General features: G+C 40.0%; 1 protein-coding gene across 1 annotated transcript in view; it reads right to left on the bottom strand.

Annotated features, from left to right (window-relative positions):
* Nucleotides 1-20,224, bottom strand: part of GRB7 (growth factor receptor bound protein 7) — a 2,830,640-nt gene extending 2,810,416 nt beyond the window's left edge. The window contains exon 1 of the mRNA XM_044072739.1: nt 19,650-20,224. Within this exon, the coding sequence (XP_043928674.1) occupies nt 19,650-19,793 (144 nt within the window). The 5' untranslated portion in view covers nt 19,794-20,224. The remainder of the gene's footprint in view (nt 1-19,649) is intronic.
* Between the last annotated feature and the right edge of the window lie 1,292 nt (nt 20,225-21,516).

The following is a 21,516-nucleotide window of genomic DNA, read 5'->3' as shown; positions in this document are numbered from 1 at the left end:
CAGAATGTAAACAAAGATCCCTGTGTGGCAGACATTACAAATGAGCAGTATTTAACTGTCTCCATGCAGAAGGAAGTAAGTGAATCTGTTGAAGCGGTGCAGATAACAGAACTGGTGTCAGGAGGGCTTGTAGATGATGTTCTGTTAAAAATAATTGGTCAGAATTATCAGGTGACAATTCTGTTTCATGGGTGAGATGGTAGGAAGTGCTGAGGATTCATCTGGAAAAGGAACCAGGTGATATAGCAGCAGGGAGTGCAGCAGTTAAAACTTACACGGCATTAACAAAGTAAAAGAGGAAAGTAGCAACAAACAGAAGGAGTCTGATTTTGTGACAGCAGATAGTGCAGTAACTAAAACATATGCAACAGTGAGAAGAAAAAATGCAGAACAGCAATAAACTGTTAAGTAAAAGTGTTTTTTTAAAAAAGAAAAGACAAACTTTGAGAAAAAGAACAAAAATTATGCTGTAATAGTTAGATACTATGTATGAAATAATTTGGTAACTGCTATGGGTCTTAAAGCTCAAGATATTCAGTCTTTTATATAGATTGACACTTTTTGTGACTTAACATATGAAATTGATGGACTGATGATGACACTTCTGGAAATGTGTAACAAAAAGAGCATTTATCTGTGGAACAATTGTTTGCTTTCTGGTAATAACGTAAACTCCACAGCACATCTACAGCCCTATTATCTTTTACAGACACTGTGAACAAGGCCAGAGATACAGCCTCAATATTCCTAGATCTCTCCAAGGCCTTTGACACAGTGTCTCACCCCTTACTTTTGAACATACTGTCTAACTTAGGCTTCTCACATAACACAGTAAAATAGTCTCAGAGCTATCTCAAGGATCGTACACAAGCAGTGAAATGGTCCAATGAACTCTCATCCTTTCTCCACAACCCTACTGGAGTCCTCAATGCTCCATCCTAGGACACCTACTCTTCAACATTTTTACAAACAACCTTCACACTTCCTCACACCCTGGGACCCTCATTCAATATGCTGATGATTCCACCATAATCTGCAGTGCTCAATCACTACCAGAACTACTTCTGGGAGGGTGGTCTAATGGTTAAGGTGTTTGCCTTACAAACACAAGGTGCATGGTTTGAGTCTCACAAGGGATAATTGGCTAGGCTTAAAATGGTTCACAAGGGCAATTAGCCTAGTACTATTCTATGAACCTATGAAAAACTGTACAGTCCTTTACTGCAGTCAAATCCTGACTAAGAAATGTCCAACTCTTTCTTAATCCATAGAAGACAAAACTAGTACTCTTTCATACCAAAAATACTTCCCCTGTCACAGACCATTTCAACATCCATGCATCTGACAATATGGTCATAGAAATAGTACAGAAAACCCAAACTTCTAGGTGTTATCATTGACAATAAACTTTCATTTGACCCCCAAATACAGTAAAATATAAAGAAAACTCATCAAAAACTGGGACACTTATATAGAAACAAAAATTTCTTTACTGTAGCAACCAAAACTACCCTTGAAAAAACATTTTTACTTCTCTCCCTTCTTTATGGTGCCCCTATCTTAACTAACTTACAAACTTCTACCCTAAGTAAGATGGGACAGTGCTACAACAAAGTTGCAAAGTTTGCCACAAACTCTAAACATCACACACACACCACTGTAAACCACACCTAGACTTAAACTGGCTTGAACTCCTCGACCAACTTGCCTTTATTCAACTATCCACCTTGCACAACCTTATTTTCAAGCCTACTGCCTGCCCTGCACTAGCCAATCTAGTCACACTTTACACACCAAATCGATCCCTACGATCAGAAGACAAAAATCTCTTAGCTATCTCATAACCCACAAGAAAACCAGGTCACTCCCTGTATTCATACTCTCTCTCTATAGTTTGGAATTCACTACCTCTAGCTGCCAGGTCAATGCCTGGCCTAACCCATTTCAAAGCCTCTTTAAAAAATCATCTCAAAAATACATGGCTCTGTTCCTGCATAAAGCCTGTCTAATGCTCAGGTCTTCCTCTTCTTCCACATTAGCTTCATCATCCTCTTCTGTCACATTTCAGTCCCTCACAGACTATAAGATCATAAGGGTCTTCTAACTCTTTCTCTGCTTCTGTACCATATCCTTAAGCTACTGCTCAGGCTTCATTGCTTCTATTCTTCTTAACTCTTTCTCTCTATCTATCTGCATCACTAACTTTCTGGCTGCTATTTTTCAAACTGAAACTAACATTCTATTTTTCATGCACTATAATAGTCAATGTCACACATTGCACTACCTACACACTATTTTTTTGGAAACTATCTACATCATGTATGGTGAGAGTGACTATTATTGTCTGTAATGTTTTAACTATAGAATTGTATAGACGTGTAGTAATATATTGCAACATCTTGTAACATAGTTTGTTCTTTCAACTTATTTTTGTATAATGTTTCTAATGTAATTTGTATTGTATTGGATTATACTGCATTTGTATTGTACTGTATGTGAAGCTTTTCTCCCCGGCCTCAGCTGAAAACGGATTCTGTAGACCAAGTCAGACCATCCCGGTAAACAAATGTGAAATAAATAAATAAATGGTAAAAAATGTTACTTTGCAGTTTGATGAGCTGGAAGAAGAAGATGTTAAAAATGCATGCAGGGCCTGCGTGAATCTCTTTGATAATACAGTGAAAGTTAAAAGATGACAGGGAGGGTGGAGGTTGGAAGCTGTTTCGAAATATGAAAAAATAAAACATGGTAGAACACTTGCCAAGTGTTATTTTTGTGGCTTTTCATAAAGGGACATTAAAATATGCTGGCTAACCTAAATCATGTTTCTTTTTTTTGGGACTTTTCTCATTCAGTTAATGACAGTGACAAGGTACAATGTAACCAGTGTGAGGAGAAAGGGCACACAGCAAGAAGTTGTGTGTCTAAATGCATTGCAGTTTCTGACTTCACAACCATCACAAGACCAAACAGCAGGCAGGATGCAAAACAAGGAGAGTAACAAGAGCAACATATCCTTGTTGCACCATAGCAGTAATTAACCTTTGCTCCCACCCCCAAAACAACAGTCCATTCTTGTTTGTGCCATAGCATAACTTGTGAGAGATTTGGAATGCATGGCTAGGCTTAAAAAGGCCCTTGTGGTCATTAGCCTAGTAAACATCTATGAACCTATGAACAGTAACTCACCTTTGCTCACCCCAAAAGAAATGCCTGTGCTTGTTTGTGCCATAATAGTAACTCAGCTTTGTTTACCCCTCAAAAGAAAAGCGTACCCTTGTATGTGTCATAACAATAACTCATCTTTGCTCGCCCCAAAAGAGCATTCTGTGCTTGCTTTTGCCATCTAACCTGCCCTTCAGTTGTTGGCAACTGCATAACATATTATTCCCAGTTAATATCCTCACACATTTTAAGGCCAATGTTATAGGATGACGTATACACTGCATGTGTCAGAGTACTGATCAGATAACTGATGAATAACCAAGAAATACAGAAAGGTAAGACTGAGCTGTATATTTGAAAGCAATAATCATAACAGCTGTGTGATCACTAAGTGCAATGCATCCAAATACAATAAATTTAATAAATTTACAAATAACAGTTTATGGTTTGATAGTGTACATTCTGTTGCAGTTGGTTGTGTGAAGAATGACTTCAGTTCTTTGCTGTAAAACTGTTTGTGCAACAAAGAGGGATAAGGCACCAATCCTGTTTTCTGAAGGTGCATTTGAGTGAGAGTTGAAATCCAGACCTATGTAGAAAATATCTCATGTGTACTGTATTTAACATTTTCCACTGTGTATTTCTCTCCTTTTTTCTTTTTTTTTTGGCCAATATTTGCATGATGCACCACTTAGTGCAAACATGGGAACCAGAGAAAAAGAATGTCAGGCTTGACTGTGCTTATCTAGTTTGTGCAAAGCACAACAGTGTGCAAACTGGCATGGCAGTGTGCAAACTGGATAAGTAGACCACCCAGAAAGTAGATATCCAAAAATGGAAACCATACACATTCAATCTATGCTATTGCCTGTGGCAGCAGGTAGAAGTGTACAGCTGGAGTACAGATGGTCCTCGGTTCTAGTACAGTGTGTGCAACTTTTTTTTCACTGTTGTGACATTGCAGTTTATAGCAATGAACTGAAATATGAACAGCTGTTCATTTCAAATCTCTTGTGGCAACAGGTGTTAGTGTAGGACTGCCATACACATGATCCTGGGTTCAAATACAGCATATTCCATACACTTTTACTGCTGTTCTACTTCCCATTATAGTCACTCTCACTTTTAACACCTGGGATAGTGTACATGCTATTAATTATATGTATGAGGGCTGAGACACTAATATTGTGTCTGTTATTTATTTATTTATGTATTATCAAATTTATTCTCAAATGTATGACTGTGGTTTGCTGTGTACTATACTCCTATAAGGATATTTCTGCTTTCTGAACTGCCATGACCTTCACATTTGTCAAACACAAATACACAACTGCCTATACATCAAATAACCTTTAAATTGCATGGCTTGTCACTGAAGCATACCACTTACTATTCTAAACTGTGTTTGAGTGATGGTAAGTGGTGCGCAACATTTTCAAACAGTATGCACACTCCTAGTAAAAACTGCAATAACTGGAATTGGTGGGCAACCATCATTCTCAGTTGTTCTTGATTCATGATAGACATGGCAGGCATTCATGAAGAGAGTGTGAGATTTAAGGCGCACAGATGTGACCAGGAATCTGGTGCCAGGTTGTTGCAGGGGCTATTCTGGGTCCCGCTATAAGTCAGAGGCTTGGGATAGTTTGGTCCCGGCTGTGACCAATGCCACTGGTATCCCTCACACTGGTGAACAATGTAGGCATCACTACAATGATCTCTGGAGGAAGAAGAGGGGTACCCTTGATGCTTGAATCGAGGAATGTAGGACAGAGAACATCCCACAGATGTGTAAGTATCAACTACAGAGAGTACATGTAAGGTTTAAAAGCTGAACACAGGCAAGACTGGTATTTATAATGGTATTCTGTTTGTTTTTTTTCCACAGCTGCCATGGAAAGGGAGTGCAATGTCAGGAACAATGGCACAAAATTGCTGAGGACGAGGGAAGCATGTGGTATGTATGCAGCAGACGTGTAGTGTTATTGTAGCATGAAAAGTTAAAGATAGCTTGTTTGGTATTTTATACAGTTGTATCAAACTGAGCATGCATATCTCAACTGTAAAAGCATGTATGTGTGCAATAGCCTGTAGCACAAACCAAGTGTACAGAATTAGACTTTAGACAGAGGAGGTGGATTCAAATACCACATTTTCCAAGTACACAATACTGTTAATTGTTCAATTATGTGTAACTTAGAGGTTTAATGTAAAAGCTCTATACCAGTGGCACACATGTCCTGCTGTAAACTGTAATCTATATAACTGGAACACGCATATGTGCAATATATGCACATGCAAATGAGTACTTGCTGCAATCTGCAGTATAGTATGCATCTGTTAGGAGCTGCTAGTCTTAAAAGTAATAGTTATCTGTTACAGGATGGTAGTCTTAAGAGTAAAGGTTAATATAATAGAGCCAAATAATTGTATTAACACATTGTATGTTATATATGAAGGTACTAGTCTTATCTCTTTTTTTCTCTCACCTCAACCCTTATCTCTCTTTTTTCTTTTTTTTGTATTTGTTTTATATTATATGTCATCAAAATGTGTCCACATCATCCATGTGTACCACATCACAAAATTCTACACAGCACAGCAGGGTAGGGCTGGCCACAGGATCCACCTACCCCCACTCCAATGGCCCCAGTACCATTGGCCAGCACATCTAGGTGCTAACCTGGCAGCACCTCCTCTGCTGCCATTGCAATACCTGCCTCCTCAGGTAGTCCTGCCCTGGAGAATAGTGTAGTGGTTCTTTCAAAGAGTAGTGGCAGAGGTGGTAAGTTTATCACCCATGCTGAACTGCCAGGAATGGTATGTAGGGTTGTGCACTGCACTATTGGTGCAAGTCTACACCGGATGGAGGGTCTGGTCTCCCTAGTTTTATGTAGGACCAGGAGGAGGAGAAGGAGATGTTGAGTGCTCCAACCTGTGGCAGATAGAGTCGACAGTGATGACAGTCCTGTGAGTAAGGACTCAGTTCTCACTGTCACCCAACTTGATGACCATGGGTCCTGGATGTCCCCATCCTCACCCTATCCATGGTGTCCACCGACCTTGTGTCCATCACTGTCCCTTTGTCTTGTCTTGTTTGTCTTGTTATCTGCAACTGCTTCTTCACTTACCCAACTTACCAGACCCAGACATACTTACATCCCTTCACCAACATTCCTCTTTCTCTCTCAAAAAAAAAATGGGCATCTGTCCCACAAAAAAAAAAAAATCCAATACATAACTCCCCATTTCACACATGTGTCTTCTTGTCATGCTTGATTTGGTCCAATTGGCTATACAACATGATTGTGTAGTGTTCACTCCTCTATCTGGAGGTGACAATCCAAATTCAGCTAATATTCTGCATATATTATCAGTTCTTACTGTTGAAGAAATGGATAGCTATGGTTCTTTCCTACCCCCCTCCCTCTTGCACATTCCTGTATTGCTTTCCATTTGTTCTTCCTCTGCATGCTCCTCATTTCACTACTGTCTTATCTTCCCCATTTCTTTTCTTTAAAGCATTATTGTGCAATGGTGCTCATCATGCACCAATACTCAGCAAAGGTAATATGAAAGTATTTAAAAGTGTTATATTCAGTTGTATTCAAACGCAGTACCACCTGGCCCCAAAAATGAATGCATCACTGCATTAACTTTATTAACATGTGCCGCAACAGAGGCAATTAAGTAATAAATGTATTCCAGAAACTCAGTACTAACTCAGACTTTAGCAATGCTGCTTGCATTTGCACAATGCTTAGCAGTGTGCAAACATGTGTATCTCACATGCATGTGCACTTTGCTAATCGTCACACAAACCCACTGCTCGACATACTATGGAAATGTTTATATTATGTTGTATACTGCTGTTTACTGTCCATTTCCTTTGTATGACATTAAATTACATGTAGAAACATTACAAGCTAGGGCACTATCTAACTATATGTCATATATTTAAAATACATCCATGTGTTGGCACCCCCACAAGAACTACAATCCTGGGGTATCAGTACTTTTTCCACACATATATCAACCATACTACAAAATGTAATATCAAATGGTGTGTGCTGTGCAATGCACATCAATCTGGTAACATGCAGAACTACAACTATTGACCCATACACCTAAAAAGCCTTATCTGCAAGGCTACTGCAGGAATCAACATGGACCATATCCACAGGGACATAGGTGACCTTCAACACACTTGACCGTACGGTTTTGTCAAGGGTAGATCCTGCTTATTGACCTTTGTGGACTTCTTTGATACTGACCCGAATGATCTGCATGGATGATAACAGGACATACCACCTATGTTCAGTTATGTTCAGTTATTCAAGGCCTTTCACACTATCTCCTATTCATGTCTCATAGTGAGGATCTCCCATCTGGGAATTAGGCCATGCAGTACTAGATGGAGAGACAACTGGCTCAATAGCAGAACACACACTCTCAAAGTTGGGCACTGCACCTCCACCACTAGCCCTCTCACCAGTGGAATACCACAAGGATTTGTGTTGGGCCCTCAACTGTTTAGGAAATGTTTCCCTGAAGCACAGGCAACAGTAGATGGCCTGTAGTTTACCAAGTTTGCAGATGACTGTTAACTGGACACACTCACTAAGTGTCCCCCAGTGATGGTGATATATAACTGTAGGGGCTGACACAGACTGATGATTGGTGACAAACTCACGGACTGAACTTTAAGCAAATTATGATATACATAGCACCCCTCAAGCTTAAACACCATGTTGTGAGACTTGCGAACACATGTTGATAGTAATCTACACTTTCATCACTATGTGCCATAGAGGTGACACACACAATCTGCATTGCACACATCATACATATGGACATCACATCCAAGACCAGAATAGTTGTAGTCTGATGTACTCTACCCTTATCACACCAATAATGGAGTACAATGCTCACATATCTCTGTATCTTACCAGATGCCTGTAGTAATTGGAGAGAACACATGGCTGTGTCTGGGAGACCCCAAGGCTTCAAAGCATGACATACATGGAAAGACTGACATACCTGTCACTGCACTTGGTATCATGCAGGCTGCTGAGAGGTGACTTATGGCTGCCCTGCAGAGCAGTCTCAGACCCTGCCCTTCTGGAAATGATGGACCTCTCCAATTCAAATAGAATAACTATACTTTGCCCAAGCTTCTCAACCTAGCCTGTGACATAAACAGAACCTGCTGGGGAAACAGATATATCCCACAACAATTCACACTCCTCTGTAATAAGCTCCCACTGCACGTGAAGCAGTGCTCATCAAAGACCCTGTTCAAGCACAACCTTGACTACTAGTTGGGTGATTGTGAAGTCACCTCTGGGCTGGCACCTGTGTCTTTCATGGACAGGGCCAGTTGGTGCTGCTCACAAACACACTCTGCTAAAATGACCATTCAAATATGCTCAGCAAGGGTATTTGTGGTTTTACACATCTAGGTTTCTACACACCCTAGTGCTATTAGGCTAGTAGCCTCATATGAACCTATGAAGCTATCTGCCTATGCAGGCCTCAGAACCTGTTGATCTCCACATGGCCTGCTGATGTCAGCTACTAAAGGTTCACCTGCAGTCTTGTATAAATCTGACTTCTGTCATGGTGCTTGTGTTAAGAACTGTGTTCTGTAATCCATGTACTTAGGTAGGGGTTCTGTTCTCACTGCAGTCAACAGTGTGTGTGTGTGTGTGTGTGTGTGTGTGTGTGTGTGTGTGTGTGTGTGTGTGTGTGTGTGTGTGTGTGTGTGTGAGAGAGAGAGAGAGAGAGAGAGAGTGTGTGCCTAGACAGCAGAGCAGATGTGTGAATGCCTAAATTTACTTCTCCAATTACATTGATTGCCAGCATTTTGACAGTTGCTTATGCCTACACATCCATTTCATACAGGTCTCCCAACCTCTTGTCTCCCACATGGCCTGCTAATGTCATCTACTAAAAGTTCACTGCACTCTTGTCTAAATCAGACTTGGTGCTTGAGTTAAATACTGTGTTCTGTATTATGTGTACGTAGATAGGTAGGGGTTCTATTCTCACTGCAATCAACTGTGTGTGTGTGTGTGTGTGTGTGTGTGTGTGTGTGTGTGTGTGTGTGTGTGTGTGTGTGTGTGTGTGTGTGTGTGTGTGTGTGTGTATTTGAGTGGTTGCTTGACATTACAGAGGGCATTTTACACCAGCATGTCAGTCACTGTTATCCTCTCCTCAACAGACACTACTGCTGTCATCAGCTATAAACTGCTTTCTGACAGACTCCAGGTTGGACTTGAGCTGTAGCTCTTGCATTAAGTACTGTGTTCTGTAGTTTGTGTAATTAGATAGGGAGGGGTTCTGTTCTCACTGCAGGCAAGTGTGTATGTGTGTGTGTGTGTGTGTGTGTGTGTGTGTGTGTGTGTGTGTGTGTGTGTGTGTGTGTGTGTGTATGTGTGTATGTGTGTGTGTGTGTGTGTTTGAGAGAGCTGTTGCTTGACATTACGGAGAGCATTTTACACCACCATATGTGACACTGCTATCTTTTCTTCAACAGACACTGCTGACATCACCAGCTATAAAGTATAATCTGACAGACTCCAAGTTGGACTTCTGCTGGGGCACTTGCATTAAGTACTCTGTTCTGTAGCCTGCATACTTAGATAGGTAGGGGTTCTGTTCTCACTCCAGTTAACTGGGGTTGTGTGTGTGAGCTGTTGCTTGACATTACAGAGAGCATTTTACACAAGCATGTGGGACACTATTATCTCCTTCTCAACTGGCACTGCTGATGTCATCGGCTATAAAGTGTTCTCTGACACACTCCAAGCTGGACTTGAGCTGTAGTCTGTGTATTTACATAAGTAGAGGTTCTGTTCATACTGCAGTCAAGTGTGTGTGTGTGTGTGTATGTGTGTGTGTGTGTGTGTGTGTGAGCATGAGCTGTTGCCTGGAATTACGGAGAGCATTTTACACCAGCATGTGGGACAGTCATCTTCTTCTCAACAGATACTGCTGATGTCATCAGCTATATCACATTTTTGGATATGCAGTACTCCACCAGGGAAGGGTCAGAGACTGGCCTAGGGGCTAGGCAGAAGTTGTCTCATCCTATACAATAAAGTTTACAGTGACATGGCTTTTAATCTATCCATATACATCATGGCATGGTGTGTAGCCCTGTGTTACCTTGCTGAGAAAGCCCTGTGGTCTCTCCAGCTGCTACATGTGTCTGGTGAGGTACATTTAAGAATGAGCATTATACTCTATTACTGTTGTAATGAGGTTTGACTACAGTGCTGCCATACAATCCTAAGATCTCAATATCTCAGTGTAGACATTTGGTGGTCAAAGTTCAGACAAGTTACCTAAATGTGTTGCCAGTGCTTACATCACTGAGTTTCTGCATAGCAGGACTCTTGTCAATGCTGTGATTAACATGGAACTCCACAGTTCAGATAGACAACATTACAAACACACCTTTCTGCATTTATTTGTACATTGTGTGCTTTTGTCACCATTCAGTTGTGTATGTTAGCTACTCCTGTACTATGTTATCACCATTGGTGGACTGAATGATTCACACAATATGCAAGAATCAGAAACCTGTTGAGCCAAAGGCCATACACATTAGCCTGAACTGTCAAGAAATACAGTTCAAACAGTGAAGGGCTGAGCACATATCCCTGGGGTTTCCCAGTGGTGACACCTATAATGGTACAGGTTGATTTACCAGGTCTATATCATGGTACTGAAAAGTGATTTCATCAAACGGCATTATACATTGAACTGCTGTTCATCGAGGTGTTTATAGTGAGATCATGGTACAGTGAAGATCGGAAAATCTGCCCTTTCTTCACTGTAGTGCAATCTCGGAGTTGGTATATATAATTAGCAGGGGGGGTGGGGGGTCCAGCCCCCCACAAGAGCGACTTTGATAAATTGCATTTTCGATGTAAATGCCGTTCTATTACGGGTCTTTTCAATTTCATAATATAGACCCAATTCACCAACTTTCACATGATGTGTTCTGTCAGTGAAGCAGTTGTTTACCCATCAACAGATGTAAGTTTTAATCCCCAGCTTGGGAGTTTCCTCAATAATACCTGTGTGTGTGATTGTGTCAAAACCCTAGGCCAGATCACAAAAGGCAGTATGCACAGTCTTACCTTTATCCAGGCCTGTCACACAGAATCCATGTGCTGTGACAACATCACTGATCACCTATGGTGTGACCCAGCACATACACCTTCCTGATATAGTTGAGTACACAGTTCAACACACCTTCCACACAGCCTATGTTCCCATACAAGAGTGCATATCAACATGCATGCATGCATAGGGACATCCTGACTCTCCTCAGCTGTAAAGTAGACCAACATGTCATCATGGACCTGTTCTATATTTACAGTGATAATATTACAGGTGTGTGCAACAAACCTGTATGAGTTGTTACTGCTACATCAGGTTGTGACAAAAGGAGATACTGCCAGCACAGCTAACTGGAATTTTGTAAATAATTATATGTCATTGGTGAGTATCAAAATGGTTTATACAAGATGCTTGTGTTACAAATGTATTAGAATTGTATGTCATGTGTATATCAATCTGCATGTACAGAAGTGTGTGTTGAAAAGGTATTTGTAGAGTACTGTGTTTGAAATGTAACCACAGTGTGCCCTACTGGAAGAGAACAGAAATGTGCATGCACTATTGTAACTGTATAAATATATATATATATATATATATATATATATATATATATATATATATATATATATATATATATATATATATATATATATATATTTTTTTTTTTTAACAGTGGAAACTGGAATACAGGAGGCTAACTTTAGTTCCGCAAACTTCAGAAAAATAACTAAAATTAAATAACTTTATGGCTAGGCCATAAAAGATAGTACCTTTCAGTTTTCAATGTCACAAGAGACACAATGTCTGTACTAGGAAACATTCTGTATTGTCTTTAGGGTGAACTAATTACTAGTCTTGAAAGCTTGAAGGACTGCAGTTGTTTTATGACTTCCAGCGTCTACCAGCTATCTGAGGAGAAGCCCTTGTCTATGTATTTTTACGGGTACATGCTAAATGCTTCCAGCTGCCATCAATGTTTGTTTTGCCTGGGAACTAGGAGTCAGAAGACAAGAAGTGATGTAATTCTGCAAGCTATCACAGCAGTAATATTTTAGATATTAATTTGAGAAGTCTCTTAGTGAGACAGAGAATTCTGTATTCAGTCTTGGACCTGACAAGAACCATTCACCACACATCTGCCTTGCTCTATTGGTAAGTTCTTAGGTTATAGTATAATTCTCTTAGATATAGTCAGGAATATAGCAAAGCTTAGTTTAGACAGTTTTCTTTATTTATTTGAGACTGCCCTGCAATGTTGTTTTAAATATTTCCTGTGGTTTTGAACTCTGATGTCACTGTGACTATATATATTTAGTAGTGTCTTGTTCTTTTATTATTTATTACTAAATATATTTAAACATTTCAGGCTGATCTGTGTAAGGATATTTATGTTTTGAGAGTACTTGCATGTTTGTCACTGCCACTCCTAATAGCCTTGCTCTTGGTCAAACTACCATTTAAGTTAATATTAATATTACACAGTAAGATTGGACACCCTTTATTATGGGGCTGAAAGTAGCTGATAAGGAGTGACTGGTGGCTGTGATAACTACCTTATTGTCAGGCAGAAGGGGGCATAGCTAGTAAACCTGTCTCAGCCTTTCCCAGGTGTGTGTGTGTGTGTGTAAATCAAACCTCAAAGTGTGTGTGTGTGTGTGTGTGTGTGTGTGTGTGTGTGTGTGTGTGTGTGTGTGTGTGTGTGTGTGTGTGCCAGCTACATGGGCAGGGACATGAAGCATTGGTTGGACAAAGAGGGTTCAGGGGGTCTTGGCTTGGTCACTCAGCTGAGATCTCAACTCTACAGCTGTGCCAGTGGGGCGTCTTATTGGGGATTTGGAGGAAGTGTGTGCTCTTAAGGGAAATTGCACTTGATGCAGAGAGCTGCATCTGGAAATACTCTAGGTATGCCTGTCATCCTCTCAGTGAACGTCCCCCCTGTTGCCAGTGGTGAGGATTGAGGTTTCTTGATTACTGGTCCAGTGGATGGTCATCACACAGGTCCATTACATCTGATAGATGTCCTCAAAGAGGTAATCAAGGACATTCATTATGACAACAGTATCATCTTGTGGAACTTGAACAGGTCAAGGCATTTGACAAAAATCCACACAGAGATATTCAATCAAACACTGTCACATGTGGCCATAAACAGCTATATCACCAAATGGGTGCACCAATGTATGTGATAAGTGGCATCTCACTATGGTGTAATGTGTGATGTGACATATATCTCAGGTCCAGTGATCAGGTCAGTACATCAGGGGTATCTGCTAGGCCCTTTCCTGCCCATTAGTTTGGTAATGGACATCATAGATAACATACACATGCTGTGTCCAGACAGCTGCCTGAAGGACTACAGCTTGTGGGCAATCATTGTGGGAATCAATTTGGCTCTGCACAAAGCCTAAACAGAGTTTATTGAATCCCCATGAGAATCTTAACTTTGATAGTTTCCATCATTGTACCTGATACTTACAGTCTATAGTACCACATTAATGAGAATGGTGCTATTTCTCCATGTCAAGACAAATAACCTCACATGTAGACTGTATTTTCTCTATGTGTTATGTTTCACAAAATGAGACTTTACATTTTCTTTGCAAAACCATCTTTCCCAAATGTTAGCAATTTTATTATTTTTGTTTATGAAGTATCAGCATGAAAAATGTATCCCCATATTTGGGATAAAAATATTGTCCAACCACAAATATTATAATGCATCATTTAATTTGGCAACTACAACCTCCTTCCTGGCAATCTTCAGTATTCTGCATCTTAAATGTAGAATATGGTCATTATCTCTAAATATTCCCTACAAATGTTATAACTTTCACTTTTTATGGATAGAAAAAATACTTTGCTGCTCACAGACTTTTTGGCATTTCCTTTTTTAAAAGTATCCTCTGAAGCTATCATGCACACAGCTTCATTATCTTTCTTAACGATGAGTAGATACATACATTTATAGATTGTTACTAGGCTAATGACCCAGGGGGAGGGCTTGGCCCTTCTAAGCCTAGCCAAGATTTTCTGAAAGAATAACAATGTTCTGCATCCAAACAGGACATTGATGACCAAGCATTTATAAGCAACCGCTGTCCATAAAGGATATGGATGTCAGACTCTATATAAATTTCCTGTTCCCCATCCACTGGACTAGGTTGTCCTTAAATTGGGTAATAGATTAATTCAGCTTCACATAGAATGGAAGCCTGTTCCATAGATGGTAGTCTCTGGGCATACATCTGTCTCTCCTGCATGTTCTTTTTAAGTCACAGACAAAATTCAGGTCTCTAGACCTTGTAGTTCTGGTGCTATAGTCAGGAGATTTATGAAGTTTGCAGATGCCTTGTAAGCAAAGCATAGATCTCCCCTCAGCAATCTATAGGAGACTGAGTAGAGGGAAAGGGCTTTAAGGTGCTCTGCGTAAGGCAGGCTTGTTATGCCTTGTATACATTTTGTATTCTTTTTGTAAGGAAGCTCTGAGGTCACTCTAGTTGCTGCATATGCCTTGTCAGGTACATACTGTAGGGAGCTTTGCACTCTATGAATTGGTGTGATAAGGGCAGAGTACAGTAGGATAATTACCTCTTTGGACCTAGATGACATGCCTTTACTTATACATTGCACAATATAAAAGGATTTCCTCATCACTATGGCCATGTGGTGGTCAAAGGTAAGTTTACTGTTTATGTTCATAACCAGATCCCCTGACGACTCAGTCAACTCTTAGGGGCATATTATCAATATGATAATCAGCTGGGATGGTTGACTTCCCAAAGGGTACAATTATGCATTTCTTAGCATTGAGTTTAAGACCATGGTTTTGGAACCATTTGTTAGTCAGAGATAGGGCTTCTTGAAGAATGTAAGTGTCTGGAGGGGAGTTGATGATAACCCCCAGCCAGAGCTCTCAACTTTTACCAACAGAATTTGGAACAAAGTAAAAAATAACTAATGAAAAGGCCCCATATTAGGGACACATTTTAAATGTTGGCACAATTATCTCAGAAATTCTCAAAATGATTTCCAATTTTAAGAGGAATGGAATAAAATTTTGAGAAACATATGCAGAGTCCCTACAAAATAGGCACATTTCAGAGGTCTGCCCAGCTTGCAAACATTTGCAAACTTAGCCATAAATCTTCAGCATTTGCTTCCATTTCAGAGAAATATAAGCCAAAAAGGAGCAGGCCCAGTACCAAGCACTGGGGGACTCTGGTAGTGACCACCCTCTTGGTGGAGGTGGCCTCTCCTATTTTGATCTCATGGTTCCTATCAATGAGCCAGCTGGCTAGCCAGCAGGAGATAAAAGGGTTTACACCTAAAATAGTGACCTTGTCTATAATGTCTGAGTGGGGTATTGTATCAAAAGCCTTGGCCAGGTTGAGGTAAGCTGTGTGCACAGTCATGCCTTCATCCATTGCTTTGGTGACCTTCTCAAAAAGACGACCGGATTTAATAGGCATGACCTTCCTTTAAGAAAGCCAAACTGTGATGGGTACAGCATTTGCAGGTTACCTATTGTCCTCATTTATCATGTCCATGAAGATTCTTTCCATGGCCTTACATATGAAGTTGATCAGACTTAAGGGCTGTAGTTACCCAGATCGGTTGTTGGACCTCCTTTGTGCAGGGGAATGACTTCATTGGGCACAAAACCTGACTATAGGCTCCAGCTGAAATGTGATTCAAGTGGACCAGAGAGGTCATGTTTCATGCTATTTATTAAGTATCCTGTGATGTTATCAGGGCCCAACGATGCAGTGTTTTTGGCCCTGGAAAATACATTGATGACCTGTTCCCTAGTAATGGTTGGGGGCATTGTGGTATGCAGTATTTCCTTTGGACTACTGGGGGGAGGAATGAAGAGAGAAATTTGAGCAGAACCTGTCAGCCAAAATGTTGGCAATGGCCTCCTGTTTGGTATGGGTGATGCTATTTACAATTAGTTCTGCTCATTGTTGAGTGTTTCTCCTGAGGTTACAGAAGTATTATTTAACCCTCTTAGCTGCCTGTTTAGTTTGGTTAGAGGCTTTTAGTGTGTAGGGCTTTGTTCTTCCTATGCTTGGCCAAAACATTTTTTTCTTTTGTTGTGTAAACCAATTAATATCGTGATTCCACCAGGGTAGCTTGTCTTTTGAGTTTGCCTTCTTTTTAATACAAGTAGGCACAGCTCACTCTCTACAGCTATCAATATGACTGTACAGAGATTTATGTAAATAGCTTAGCATATGCTATGCTATTTACTGGGTTTGGGGATGCTTGGAATTTAACCAAGGTGTCGTAGAGACAGGTCAGCCTTAGAGTAGTTCCTAAAGGTTTTTGGTTTCTTTGGATCCCTGGATTTAATTTTTATTTCAGGCAATACTGCCTTATGGTAAGATCTGACGAGTGAAGCCATTACAGTGGATGAGGAACATTACTACCCCATGTTCATGATTATAACATCAAGGATTTTTGTACCCCTAGTAGAAGAATGGACCAACTGTTTCAGGATATTGGTATTAACAAAGTTTAGAAAATCGCTGGGTTTGTGCATTAGAAGTGGTGTAGAATTTCCAACCTATAGAGGGGTAGCTGAGGTCCCCCATAAATATCGTATTGGACTGAAAGGTGAGAGACTCTAGTACATTGATATAGTTAATATGAGTTTCCTTGGACATCGAGAAGAGCCTATAGGCTGCAAAGATATGGTATAAGACCCTATTTATGGCAAGTTGCACTTGTATGAGTTTCAGTGGATCATACTTTAATTACTCTGGATGTGAAGTTAGTATTAATACAGACTGAGATTCCTCCACCTTTATTTCCCTCTTGTGCAGTTGCCAGCCCAAAGTTGTGAAAGTCATTATAACCTTGCATTGTCAGGGTACTTTCCGCAACTTTAAACCATGTCTCTGTCACTACACAGATGTCTACACTCTCAAAGTCAGAAATGAAAATGTTGACAAGTCAATTTAATCACAACTACTGAAAAGAACAAGTTATGACTTTGCATAAATGCTAGCAAATACTGCCACATAACAAAGGCAGTTTTTGTGCTAAAATATAAACCACCAATGTAATGATTCTTTAACAGCACCAGAAATGCAACCATGATTAATGTTTTTAATCAACAGATGCTGTTAAACAACTGTTTCTTCACATCTTGAAAAGTGACTCCTCCCTTCATTCTTCACTCCTTCTGCTCCATGAGGTAGCTACCTACTATCATCTGAAGAAATACTCATAAGCCAGTGGAATGTCAGTGTCATAATTTCTACATGAGCTCTTCATCACACTTTCTGTTTTTATTCACAATGTGTCGTTAACCACTGCTGTCGTCCTATAATTAGTGTAAATGAAAGCCAACATTTGGTGCTAACAAATGCTTAACAACAAATCATAGCTGTGTCTTGCTCTTTTTACAAGTGGGTGTTATGTAAACTGCAGCTTTGAAAAACAGCATTTACTATTATCACAGTTTTGATGTATAAGGAATGATGAATGACTTCACTTTGTACAACAATCCTGTTTCCATTTAGGAAGGAAAACAGTGTGCAGGTTTTCAGAGGATAAGTCAAGCAATCTATATCCTTATTTCAACCCTAAGTTTCAAGTGATTTGGCAGAAAACCACACATTTTATGAAGAACAGACCAGAAATATTAGACAAAATTCTGGACATTCTGTGTAAATCTGGACAGTTGAGTGTATGCTTACAAGTCTTTTGTTTACCTCCTTTAGTACTTATTATGGTTGACCTTAATCATACTGGCTGACTTTCTCAGTGCCCTCATAAAGAAACAAACATTGTTGAGGGCGGCGACAGTGCTGTACATTCTGGTACAGTACTTTGTCAAGGCTTAAGGATCTCTAGGGAACGTTGCACATCACCCAAGCATTTTAGTTCACCAAGAATGAAGCTGGTACATGCAGTGACACTAGAGTCTGTCATTGCTGTGCATTTCAAAATGTCACTGCTCATATATGTTCCTCTAGTCAAAGCTAATGACTGTCCATGAACCAATAAAATAGCCCCTCTTCCTTCATCCCAGCAAAGAGGACAGAGGCTGCATGCTTGAAACTTCACCACTCTAGTCATCCTTCAAGCATCAGGATTTGCGCCCAAACTCAGAACGCTTACATAAAAACAATGCATGCCCTACAGCATTAAGTCAGACAAGAGTTATTTCCCAAAATGTGTATAAACATTATGTAAATAATGACTCCAAAAGATTATTTGTACAAGTCTTATTCAATTTCTTATCACAACAATCTTGGCAATGTTGCAGAAGTACCTATTTTTTAAGTCACACAAGAAATCAAAGCAACCCCGCCCATACCTCTCAACTCTGCAGATTTTAGCAGAATGTCCAGATTTTTGCCTCATACTTTTGGTCTTTTCTTCATAAAATATATAGTTTCCTGGCAAAATATTGAGGTTTGAAGTCACTAGATAATACTAAATAATGACAGACATTTGAGTTTCAGACTTCAAATCCTTCAGAAAATACATAATTCAATACCTGTTATTATAGAAACTTTCTAATTTTATAGGAGCAACTTTTAAAATATGTCTTTATTTTGGGCCTTTATCCCCCCATTATTTCTGGGTTTGTCACGATTTCTTGCACTGAGAGGTTGAGAGGTATAGTCTGGTCTCTGAATCTAAAAAGAAAATTATTAGAGGATTTTAGGCTCCTCTGTGCTGTTTAACTCTACACTTCAAAAAAAGGATTTATCTCTTATTTAGCCTCACTTGAACTGCCTACCAAGAAACAACCCTTGGCCTTGTATACCATATGGCCTATATCTTGCTCAACATGGCAGACCCAATGTGAAGAGTTTACTGTAAACCACCCCACCCCCAGCAGAGGCTTTTAGCTCTGGCATTATTTGACTATCTTGTCTTGTTAATCCACAAAGGCTTTCTCTTTGTAGTTTCTACCCTAGAGGCTCAGTGCAGCAGTGACATCATCACCCAGATACACCACCTTCTATCATATTCAGCAGATATCTTTATCTTAAAGTACAGACTACAATATTACATGTCTGCGTCAAGTGACAGTTCTGTGCAAGACTTCTGTACTTGACACCTTTAATGAGAGCACAGGTTCTTCCAATCTCACACTTCCCCCACCAAGCTGACCCTGCAGCACTTTGGGCTCATTCCCACATATGAGTTACTAGATCATCCAGTTTTGTGTCTCAGTAAGCTGATTCTACAATTTTCTAACACAGGCTTAGCAAAAAAAAAGTGACAAAACTCCAATTTATGAAATCTTTGATTTACAAATAGATGCATTCATGGGTTATGTTACTAATGCTTTACAGAACCAAGATTAGTACAGATTATAAACAGTTTACCTTGTCCGGCTCCACTACGCTGCGTGTTCGTTTTTGTTCTGGTCCTGAATGGACTTTTTCAGAGGGTCTTCGTTTCCGAACACAGCTGCAACAGAATACCACTCCTACTGCCCTGCTCCAGTGAAGCCCCCTTCCTTCTTTCATGCTTCTTCCTTTTTCCTGACACTCACAACTGAAGCCAGTGACTGCACTCCGTCGGACAAGAAACTGAGCTCCTGGGATGTGGCAGAGGCAGAAGTGAAGCTGTTTTCTTCATGAATGTGTAACATAAATTTCTGAACAGAGTAAACCCTCGACCCAGAGTTCCCTGGCAATCCTTGCTCAAATTTAGTAATATGTTTTCTAAACAGGTGCGCAAGAAAATGAGGAATCCTTATGACCTAGTGTACTTTGTCCTCCAAGAGAAAACAGTTTGGGAAAACAAAAAGTCTGCCGCATCTCTTCTGCCCTAAAAGAAGCAAAGCTCCGTCTGTTACAGCAGATTGCACTTGTGTAAGTTGACAAGAGTAGATGCTTGAAATAGTGATAGCTGCAGTCACAAGAAGCAAACTCTAAAGCCAGACTAACACCCCTCCCCCCAACCTACCCTAAGTTACCTTCTCATCACTCCTTGGCTGCTCTATTCAAACGATCCCAATAAAAAAGGGCACCAGCTGCAACATACACGTGTAAATTCCTATGTGTCAACATATGTAGTACTACAGCTCTGGGGACTGGCTGACCCAGGCGTTGCTCCTGCCAAGCCATGTTCCAAGTTATTTCTGTCTGCCAGAGACCTTCCAGTTGCCAGATTGTTCTTGTTGGCAGCAAAATTAAGGCCTTTGCTAAGTGCAAGAGTTAGAAAGTATACTGCAGCTTTCCAGAAAAGGGGAAAAAATAGTACCTGACTTTTTTTTTTCTGATTGCTGACTGGCTGAAGAATGTAGAATGTACAATGAAGTAACTAAACTCTTGAAACGGTATGCTCATCTCTATGACTGTGCACCAGTGAATCTTTTATAGCATTTTCCTTTTTAAAACCCCATCATATAATCAGCTGCTTCTTTTGTTTATTATATAGTTTTCGCTTCTCATTGTAGTATTACCTTTTTAGGCTGTCTCAATTAATACACACACACACACACACACACAGCACAAGTATATAAAGTATAAAAATAACTAGATGTGGAGAAGCAGCAATGAGTGAAAAATACTTCTTTTAGAAGACAAAGGTCTTACTAAAGTGGCATAAGGATTATACTTTTCTGTGTGGACCAGTTAAAGTTATGGCTCACACTAGCTTCCCAGACATCTGCCAACGCTGCAGATTTGGGGTTATGCAGTTCTGCAGGGCTGCAACTTGTGTTTCACTGAGAGATTTACTGGCCCACCTTTCCACAATCCTTGTGAGGCTAGATGCTGAACAGTATATCTGTTCAAATGCCTGAAATGGTTCTGCTTTGTATCTTCGTCCTCATATCTAGTTGACAGAGTGTATTTTCAAAAGAACACAGTAAGCCATTGCTAAGATAGAGCCTGAATGTTTTTTTTCTCTCTTTAAGTGCAAAAACCCACAAGGTACAAGTACCTCTTTTCAAGAATAATCCAGGAATGGTCTCATTAAAAGACAAAAAAAGTGTAATAAATCAGGTGGCAAGTGACTGTAAGTGATTTATATAACTGCATTTTATACCGAATATTGAATTGCACGTGCTCAGGTAATCCCATCAAAGTTAAAGTGATTTTGCTTTCGCAACTGTAAGGGTTTCCAGTTAAATAGGATGTTTCTGAACAGTGTATATTGTTAGGCTGGAGCATTTTCTTTCATAATGAGATTGTTCTCTTTATCATGCAGTGGTGGACAGAAGCACGGCTGTTATTTAGATGC

The sequence above is a fragment of the Protopterus annectens genome, chromosome 5.part0 (genome assembly GCF_019279795.1).
Source record: "Protopterus annectens isolate FY-2018-M chromosome 5.part0, PAN1.0, whole genome shotgun sequence".
Lineage (NCBI taxonomy): Eukaryota > Metazoa > Chordata > Ceratodontiformes > Protopteridae > Protopterus > Protopterus annectens.
Note: the sequence above shows the minus strand (reverse complement) of the source record. Positions and strands in the feature narration are given on the sequence as shown.